At 46.7% G+C, this 10,381-nt stretch overlaps 1 protein-coding gene across 1 annotated transcript in view; it reads left to right on the top strand.

Annotated features, from left to right (window-relative positions):
• Positions 1-6,042: 6,042 nt before the first annotated feature.
• Tshz2 (teashirt zinc finger homeobox 2) overlaps positions 6,043-10,381 on the top strand; it is a 244,378-nt gene continuing 240,039 nt past the window's right edge. Inside the window, exon 1 of the mRNA XM_076849173.2 lies at positions 6,043-6,428. Within this exon, the coding sequence (XP_076705288.2) occupies positions 6,389-6,428 (40 nt within the window). The 5' untranslated portion in view covers positions 6,043-6,388. The remainder of the gene's footprint in view (positions 6,429-10,381) is intronic.

Genomic DNA, 10,381 nt, shown 5'->3' with positions numbered 1-10,381 from the left:
CAGTTGCAAAACACTGTCACCAGCTGTAGGTAGCCAACTCTAAGGGAGAAACGTGATAGATGTTGATGCTCACCCCTCCATATCCCCAACCTGCCCACTCAGCAACCATCCTGTCTAAAATATACATAATGCTTAATTGCTGTTGAAGAATTCTACATTTAGCCAAATCACACAAATTTTTTAAAATAAGCCAAATAATTTTTAGAGGATGCCTTCTCAGAAACAAGCTTTCCAATGCCTGAGTGCCCACTCACATTACTGCCACCAACCTCACCTCCTATTAGAATGCACACATCCACCAAGATAACGCTGACCGTGTTGGTTGAGCAAGCCTCTCCAATGGACCAGGTGTTTTAGGATGCACATGAATAATTTAGCACTTACCAACAACTTGGAAGAATAAAATCCAAACTCTAAGATATGATGAGGGAGCTGTTCTGTGATGGAGACTACCCACCTCTCCCGCATCATCTCTGTTTTCCGTTGCCTGGCTGGACCTCCAACTGAGCCCTGAAGGATGTGTCCTTTTTACTCTGAAGCCCTGCCATGGCTTCCATTTCCAGGCCCTGATTCCTGGTTAACTGCAGCCAGATCTCAGTTTAAACGTTACCTCCTCAGATCCCTTCAAAACCCTAACCCCAGAGTGGACCCCGGATCCACTCCTTACTCTCTACCCAACCACCCCACATTATTTTCTTCCTGTCACTCTCTGTGACCCAGGACTGCCCCTGTCTGACTCCAACAACAACATGTTGTACCAGGTGTCATCAGAGGATAGCAATGACCAGAGATTGCTAACTTGAAGTTTTCACAAAATAGTTAATGAGACAAGGAATATCCTGAACAAGTCAAATGACATAAGAGGAAGTCAATGAATTATATTCTCAAGGGCAAAATCCTATGGTACACTGGCTCTCAAATTTAGCTGCACACTGGAACCACCTGGGAGCTTTAAAAAGTACTGACGGCTGGACCACCCACTGGCCCTGGGCTGATGGAATGGCTCTGGGGTAAGATGGGACACCGGGGTTTTTAAATTACCAGTTGATTATAATATAAAGCAAAGTTTGAGAACATTGCTTTTTTTTTTTTTTTTTTTAACATGAAGCACTGTGTGCATACAGATGCAGAAGTACACAAATCTGCAGCGTATGGCTAATTGATGTCCATGGATTGAATGCACTGCAGTGACCAGTACCCTGGCTAGGAACACCACCAGCCAATAAATGTCCTCATTGCATCTTCCTGGAGTCCGAGTAGCACAGGCAAACAAAGACAGCGACATAAACCACACTGCAATCCCACGTGGGCTAGGCAGGCAATGGGCTAGGCAGGGGCTCCTAGGTTTCTAGAGGGGGCACTGAGGAGACCTTTCCACCCACCCCTGTGAGAAAATCCAAGATCAGATGCACTTTTCTGTTCCTTGTATGAAAAAAAAAAAAAAAAAAAAAAAAAAAAAACCTGCCCAAACTTCTCTTGTTACACAATTCTATTTTGTACAGGTAAGTTTCCCATGCCTGGCATCTTATCCCAATTGCCTGGGAACTTTAAAATTTTCAGAGCTTCTGGCCCCACCCTGGGATCTAATTTAGTAAGTCTGGGGTGGAGCCTGGGCTTTTTTATCTTAAAAAAATAATAAAAATTCCCAGGTGATTTCGATGCTCAGCCCGTGTGGGAACGACCCTTTCAGGAGGCTGGCTGAATCCTGTCAATCAGTTCATGCCCTTACACATCCCGAGGTCATACCACAAGATCCTAGGAAGCTGAATTCCCTGGGACTTCGACACAGCATTACTATAAGACACCAGCTCTTAGAAGAAGTGTCCTGGAGTGCCAGGGCCTGTGGTTTAGCACAGTGCTATGCCAACCTACACATACCTGGACTACCTTTCTCCATCCTGCCTTCTTCACACCTACCTCAACCATATGTGCTCTTTCTTGTTCCTTAACATATTTTATTTTTCAGACTCCACTAAATGGTTTAAAATCCAAGATTACTACCAAAAATGAAAAGCAATATCTTTCACTAAAATAGAAGGTAATCCTAAAGTGAGTTCAGTGAAAACCATTTTGTGAAAATCTGGCTAGAGATACTTGCCAAATCCCAACCGTCTGAGCCTGAGATCTGCAGCCTGGGTAGAAGAACAGGAGTCAGCAAATGTTAGGTGCTAGGGTGGGGGTGGGGGGTGGGGGGGTGGAACACCCACACTAAATGGAAACTGTCTCAAATTGAAAGGTGTCAGGAAGGGAATAACTTTCTCACTGTGTGAATCAGTGTTATTTAATGTCATGTCTACACCACTCTAAAACATCTGGTCACCATTGTGTTACACATTCCACTGGTGTAGTCAAAAACTTCTTTGTTGATAACTAACTGCTGAATGTTCTGTATTTCTAGCAATAGGGAAAATTAAAAATTAATAAAAGAACACTCCAGCAACAAGTTGGTAGCCAGCCAGAGGTTGGTATTGTCTCCCATTACCTACCCAGACATTGAGGACCAGGAGGGAGTGCAGTTGAGATTCTGAAAAGGATGCTGGAGAGAATTGGGGAAAGATTCTGCAGCCCATGTCACCTCGTCCTATCTCTGCCTCCTGATTCTCCCCAAGATTGTACTCTGTTGCCCAATTCCCTCTTTTCTTGGCCTGAGTGTTTGGATTGTTACCAAAGAAGCTTTTTGGAAGAGAGGGTCCTGCCTTGTATATTCAGCTCTACAGGAGCTTGGGGCAGAGCCTGGTAGACCTATCACACAGTGTGAGCAGCCAACCTACAGGCCTGGGGCTTGTAGAAAGGAGGGCAAGGTCCTGTGAGCCTCCCTGCAGCCTCTGCCCTCTTTCTGTTCAGGCCTGAAGTCCACTGAATCTCGAGGTTCTAAATCTGGCTCCTCATCTGTGACACTGTGAGATTTTACTCAGTAGCACTGCACTCTGTACAATTGCACTGGGCGATTCAAATGGTGCGCTTCTGCTGATGTTGCCAACGATGAATAGGGCTTACTCTGCCTGGGCTGGAGTAGGTGGGCTTGGTCATGTGGGAGGCTATGATGGAGGTGATTAGGGCCAGAGACTTAACAACTTGAACGACACTAGTGAGGTGGACAAGTATGTGGGGATGTTAACAATGATGAGACAGACTTTGCAAACAGGGACGGCAACACATTGTGGCTAACAAGTAGCATGGGAAAGTCAAGTTTCCTATAGCCCAGAGGAAGTGTTAAGACAGAATTGGTGGAATTAGTCATGCCTGATAATTGCACATGAGACAGCAAAGGGGGCAGGTGGGTGGGTTGTAGGTGGGAGGCATCCCACGCTCCATGGTCAGGCCTCACTTGGGGTGGGTCCATGGGGAGGAAAAAGGAACAGGTATGGGTAAAATTCCATCACAACATTCCTTCTTGGGACCCTAAATTATATTAATATGTAAGCATGACTTGGTTTTTATAGTTAGTAATATGAGGTTTGCCTGATTTTTTTTTAAAAAAAGGGGGTTTTTTTGGGCAGGAATTCTCATACTGCAGTGCACAGGGGAGTCATTTATGGGGCTGGGGTTGATCATTCAAAATGTAGATTCCTAAGCTGTCATCTGGAATCTTCTGATTTTGAAGGTCCGAGATAGTAGTGCTCAATCAGGGGCAATTTTGCTCCCAGGGGATATTGAACAATCTGAAGTCCATTTTTTTTTTTTTTTTGTGACAAATGCGGGGTAGAAGGGTCTGTCCTCCAGTGGGTAGTGGCCAGGGATGCTGTTAACATTTTGCCTTGTGCCCCTTCCAACACAGAAAGATCTGGCTCCAATATCAGTACTACCATAGTGAGAAAACCTTATTCCAGGGTAAGGACCAGGAATGTGCATCTTCATGAGGGCCTAGAGGTGGAGATCTTAAGGCAGGAAGCAGAAGCATTTGGACTTTGCCTGTCTTTTGAAGAGAGGGCCTCTGTGTGAATTCCCTTTCTTCATGTTTAGAACTCAGCTTGGACTAGCCTCGCCCAGCCCTCCTGCTCACCACCCTTCCTCTCTACAGGTTCCCCACCAGTTCCAAGACACCCCCACCACTTGCATCCCTCACCTCTGACTTGTTTGCTCTCCCACTGGATGGAGAGTTCCCTGAGGGCAGGGTTCAGATCACCCTGCTCACAGATGGGTCCACAGCACCTTGAGCAGTGCCTGGCCTGCAGAGGCACTCAAAGATCACACACTGGCTTCAGTCTGGCTCAGCTGGAGCGATGTCTCCAGCAGGGACTCTGGAGTCACCTCCCCGTTCGAGGCCTATCCTAGTGCCAGGTTTTTAACATCTTCCTGGGGCTCATTGATCTGAAACTACAGTGTATAGGTGTTTGCTTACTTTTCATCCAGACCACAAAATTTAGGGGAGGGGTTCCCTAACAAAATGCTTTGGGCTTTGCCATCACTGGGAAAATAATAGAACAAAAGAGGCAAAAATCTGTCTTCTCAACAGAGCTTATATTCTAGAGAGGGTCTCGGACAATTAGCCAAAGAGAAAACTGTACATAACATGTGCCACACTGATAAGCCCAAAATAAAAAAAGGAGAAATGGGATGAAGAGTATGTTGGGGTGGCGGGGATTGTAAGGTGGACCTCTGGGAGAAGGTGGCATGTAAGCAAAGACAGATATCAGGGGGGCTACTTGTCTGCTCTCTCCCAGTATAATATAAACACCAATAGGGCTAGGACTTTCTCTTTCTCTATGCCTGTTGTGTCTCCACAATAGGTACATAGTAAGCGCTCAATAAACACCCTTCAAAGGAACAAAAAGACACTGTGAGATTTGTCTATCAAAAGGCCAAGGGAGGTTTTCTTTCTTTTTTTCTTTTAAATGACCATCCATTGATAAGCAAGAAGGTGGGAGGGGCAGAGTCACTAAAGGGGGCTGGCAGGACATTTTAGGGAGTCAGGTTAAGGCTTAGAGAATGGAGGTCATCTTTGGATAAGGTCCCCAACTCCGCTCTAAGCAAAAAGACATTGTTGCTGTTCCCAAGCAAAAGACATTGCTGCTGTTCCCCGCTGGTCAGGCCCTCTGGCCCTCTGTGCGCTTCTCCCCAGCTTCCAAGTTTAACCACCAGCCTGTTCCCTTTCCTCCCTATCCCCTCCTCCCCACCTGCACCCCCCTCCCCACCCCCACTCCCCATTTTCCACTACCCCCTCACTTCCCCGCCCCCTCCCCTTCCCCCTCCAGGAGGGGTGTCCCGGCGCCGGGTGGGCACGCCCTCTCCAACGCGAAGAGTGCGTGGCCAGAGCAGGGGCTTGGCAGGCCGGGGTCCCCTGCCTCCAGCCCCTCTCCCCGGCGGGACGCTGTCCCTTTAATAGACTCCCTCTGCCTGGCGCTCTGCGGCTGGGGAGTAAATTTCTCCCTGTCATCAGGTCGCGGGGAGAGGAGGAGGAGGAGGAGTTTGTTAATGTTCAGTTTGTTCAGCGGGATCGATGTTTGCTGGCATCGCCTCGCCCTGTCTTGTGTGTGTGAGAGAGTGCGTGTGTGTTTGTGTGTGTGTGTGTGTGTGTGTGTGTGCATATGTGGGGGGTGTGAGTGTGTGTGGGAGAGGAAGCGAGAGTGCGTGCGTGTGTCTGTGTGCGTGTGTGTGTGTGTGTGTGTGTGTGTGTGAGTGAATTCCAGATTTTCTGTCTTTCCCAAACCCGCGCCTGTCCTCTCGCATATCACTCACAGACGGGGATCTGACAGCAGCCACAGACCTACCGTGAGTGATCTCTCCCCCTGCGCGAGTCCGCCATCGAGATCGGGGAGGAGGAGGAGGAGGAGGAGGAAGAGGAGAGGAGGTGGAGGAGGAGGTGGAGGAGGAGGAGGAGGAGGTGGAGGAGGAGGAGGGAAAGAGAAGGAAGAAGAAGAAAAAGAAGAAGAAGAAACCTACTACCTTCCCGGGATTGGGGTTTTTCCCCTTATCTTTACGCGCGCGTGTGCGTGTGGCGCGTGTGCGCCCCCCGTCCCTTCCATCTGAACCCGGTCTTGGATGTTTAATAAAGAAATCAAGTGTCTCACCAGTCACAAAAAAAAAAAAAAAAAAAAAAAAAAAAGCGCAAAAACAAAAAAAAATTCCAAAAGCAAAAACAAAAAGAGAGAGGAGAGAGAGAGAGGAAAAAAACAAAACAAAACAAAACAAACAAACAAGGCAGAGCCAACCTCCACTTCAAACCAGCCGGCACAAGCCACCGTGTCTGCCACCCAGAGAGGGGGGTCTCTGGCCCGTGGTGGAGGAGTTACTGGGGGGATCGTCAGGGGGACAGAGGCCGAGTGACGTCCTAGGAGCCACCGGGCAAGAGGCGGAGGAGACCCAGAGAGGCGAGAGAGACAGCGGGCCCCCGCGCGCGACTCGGGGCTGGGGCGCCAGAAGTGGGACTGGAGCGAAGTAGAGCGATATGCCAAGGAGGAAACAGCAGGCACCCCGGCGGGCGGCAGGTAAGAGAACAGCTCCGCTCGGGGCTGGCCCGGCGGCCTCGCGCCCAGCTCCTCGCCAGCCCTTCTGGCCCCGGGGCGCCCGGGGCGCCACCCGTGCAGCTTTCGGGGGGGGGGGACTTTGCTCCGGGTGCCCCGCTAACGACCCCATCCTCTCTCGCTTTCTGGGATCGCCCCAGTCCTCCGGTTTCCAGGCTCCTGTTGGGTAGGGGGGAGCTATCCCACCAAGCCTTCCCTCCTTAAACTTTTTCCTCCACCCTCTACCCCACCCCTAACTTTTCTCCCAGTCTGTTTCTTGCCTCTGGAGCCAAAGTTGGATTGAGGATTTGGGGGTGCAGAGTAGGGAGACGGCCCCTCCACCCCCGCATCCCTCCGCGTGGTCAGTGCCAGCGGCTTCTGGCCTCCAGGGACAGTGTCTCCTCTCGCTGGGGCTTGGGGCACTGAAGTGTGAGGCATGCCCAAGCCCGGGTTGCAAACGGGCTTTGGGGCAAGTCACTGGAGTTCAGCCTTGATCGCCAAGGTGGGAAAGCACCCCAGGAAATGGACGAACCTTTGAATGTGGTTTCTAAAAGGATCCACCTTTAGAAATCTAATCAGACCCCTCCATTCTCTTAATAAAAGGGGGTGGGGGTGTCACCATAGAAATTTAAGCAGCTCAGGATTTTCTTCGCTCAGAGTTGCAAACTTTGTGAATTGATTTGTGTGATAGGAACTATCCCATCTGCATCTTTATTTACCAATTGATCCCCCAGCCCACCATCACCACCACCCAAATAGAGACAGGTTCATGGATCAGTACCGGTAGATCTTCCAAGAGATTTCCTTTTTTTTTTCCTCCTTCCTTTTGGGTTGCTTAATTGCTTTTTTAATCGTATGCTGGGGTTTTGTTTCTCGGAAGTGTAATATGAAAGTTCATTTTCTTCTGCCAGACCCACCCACTGAAAAATCAGCTTTCCACTTGATTGCTAGTTTTGATTTGACATTTGATTGATCACCTGTCATCTCACTGGCTTTGATCTATTCATTCTTGATATATATCAATAAATCACTCACCATGGTAACTCAGAGTGCCAGTGACGCAAGCCTTGCCCTCTATATTCAGAGCCAGACATGCACAATTATTATCTTGTTTGGCTTTTCATGTGGGCGTTTTATTTCTTTGTGTCCTTTAGTTGAATCAGGACTTTAGCAAAAAGTTTGTGTTGTTGGTTTTTTTTTTTTTTTTCCTTTCTTTTTTTCTTTCCTCTCTCTCTCTGTCTTTGCCCTTTGCTTTAGGCAGTAGTTGTTAAGGCTGGTCTTCTGTAAACCCACCCACATTTTATTCTGTTCCAGCTTGAGTAAAATACAGGGAGAAGTTCAGTGGAACACTTTGATAAACTTTTCAAAGTTACCCTTAGAAGAAATTCAAAGTTAGTTACAAATCTGGGGAAAGTGGGTAGTTGTATCTGAACACGCTGAACGGCCAAGCTGGTTCTCCATGGTGTTGCCTGATCCCAGCCTGAATGGGAATCCATGTGCTTTGCAATATCCACAGTTACCTTCCCTTCTGAGCCGCAGAACTGCTTCTGTAACATTTGTAGGTTGGTGTGAGTTGCCTGCGGAAATATCATTTATAAAGCTTTGCATGTTTTTCAGTTGTCTCCTTACAAGCAAAATAATTAACTATGTGTACCACCATATGTATTTGGAACTTGCCTAGGCAGTGAGGTTTTCTTTCTGCAACTCTAGCTACCTCTTTTGAAAACAATAGCTCCCTTATTTTTAAAAACTTAGATTGCTTTGCAATCTGACAATGTGAGGGTGTGCAGTGGCCTTCGAGACTGGGGAAGAGTGATCCTGCGCCGTCTAGTTCTGACAACACAAGTTTAAGTGTAGCTAGATGATTTGAGATAACGTCCTCATTGTTGTCCCGAAAGAGAACCCTGGGCTTCGGTCCAGCAAGAAGTGATACTGCCCTGAAAATTACTTTTTTTTTTCCTCTTGTTGTTCCGGTAAAGGCCATCAACAACTAGGCAGTAATTTAAATTACCAGAATGACTGGACATGTCTCCTTTCCTAAGCTCATTACAAAAAGTGCATTGCTCAGAATTGCACCACTTTGATTATAATCATCGTCTGATCAATGAGGATCCAGGTGTACATAACCTAACACTGCATCACATTATTTAAATTAGATCCTTTCACTAAGCTGGTATCTATTGGTGCTGGCTAGCCTATATATATTGTAGTGTGTGTCTGAGTGTGTGTATGTACATGCATGCACGGGTGGGTTAGAAACTTGTGACTGTAGTTTCAGTTTTCTAGTCTATTGTAATCCTAGTGATTTCATGTTTGTTTTCATGGCTCTCATTATTTTCACTGAAAGAAGTGGAAATCCTTTCAAGTTGAAAGGGAGTAATTCGTTTTGTACACAGGGAGGCCCCTCTTGTGGTATTTATTTGCTCACATATTAATACAGCAGAGAGTCTTTCGTGCAATCTCTTCCCCTCATCCAGGGTCATCAGCACCCTCCTCAGTTTCAGTAGTGGTGGCCACTCACAAGCAAAGTTAGTCACTTTGGGGTTCTTCAACCAGGTAACATGCAGGGAAGGGGTAAAGGTGGCCAGGCTAACTTTTATCTCTGCTTAAAATTAAACACAATGCACAACTGTAAGTAATTACCCCCATGGACTGATGCTGAAAGCTTGATTTCTAGTTTGATTAATGAATAATGGAAGATACAAAAAGCTTGGAAGTGAATCAGAGCTGAGGCCCTCTTAGAGCTCTTTCTCCCAAGAACTGTTCGAGCCTATTAGATTCCTTTGCATTTATTTGCTTTAAGTGCCACGTTTCGAGGAATCCATTGCAGAACTTTCTAATAAAGCAGGTATCCAAATAGAACAAACAGGACAAGACAGTAAGGGATGGGGAATTTTAGTCTTTATTTGTTATATTCCTCCCCCTGCCGGGGGAGGGGAAGTGAGGTAGGCAATTCTCTTTAAGGAAACAGCTAAGTCAGAACATTTCCCTCTGAAATGTTATTCTTCCTGGCTTTCTAAAGCTATGCCATTATACTATACTATTACTTAGGGCAAGAAAAAAAAAGTTGAGAAATCCGTCTGCAGTACCCCAGAGGTTCGTTTGTGCGCAGACGTGCTTGGCTCCCCTTCCTTGGATGTATTTCTCACTCACCATTAAAATGCACTCTCTTTCACCTGAAAGTATTGCAGGATTCAGTACCTGCATCTTTTCCCCCTATCCATTTTAGGGATGATAAAGAATATGGCAGAAAGGCAAAATAAAACAGAACCATGTTTTGATATGTTTTTTTGTAGGACGCAGAGTGCTTAAAAATGCAAAATCATACACATCCTTGAACCCTTCGATCCCTGACCATCCATCTTAGCCACTGTCCACATACCTATGTGATACATATTTTATTTCACCACCCTGAGCTATTTGTTTTATGTCAATGTCAGCCGATTGCAACAGCACACAAAATCGTTTGTGATCATGTGCATGTGAATACCTCACATGTACATAAGTTGCAGGATTCTGCCTCTCTTCACCCCAAACAACAAGATGTTCCACGTTCCCTTCTGGCAGACTTTCTGAAGCTTTCTGATAATTCAGATCTGCGGAGAGTCTTGCAGGAAAGAACAGCTCCCTCAATTTATTTTGTTTATTTAATATGGAGATGAATAATGCAGATTTTGTTTTCATGAATGTCCTTGTGTGGCAGTAAACATTAGACTATTAGCAATCATTACTTAAAAGTTGCAATTTGCACCTTAATAGCACAGGTTATTTACGGGAAAACGTATTCAGCAGGGACAACACTGAACACTGCAGTAGGGTAGAAATGACCTGAGAGATCTCTCCCTCCACCTCGGGAGAGCGATGACTCTGGATTAATGGGTGAGGTCCCAGAAATCTCAACTAGCTGGGAGAGAGGGGACCGGCAGCTCAGGGTGCAG

Source organism: Callospermophilus lateralis, chromosome 3 (genome assembly GCF_048772815.1).
Source record: "Callospermophilus lateralis isolate mCalLat2 chromosome 3, mCalLat2.hap1, whole genome shotgun sequence".
Taxonomy (NCBI): domain Eukaryota; kingdom Metazoa; phylum Chordata; class Mammalia; order Rodentia; family Sciuridae; genus Callospermophilus; species Callospermophilus lateralis.
Note: the sequence above shows the minus strand (reverse complement) of the source record. Positions and strands in the feature narration are given on the sequence as shown.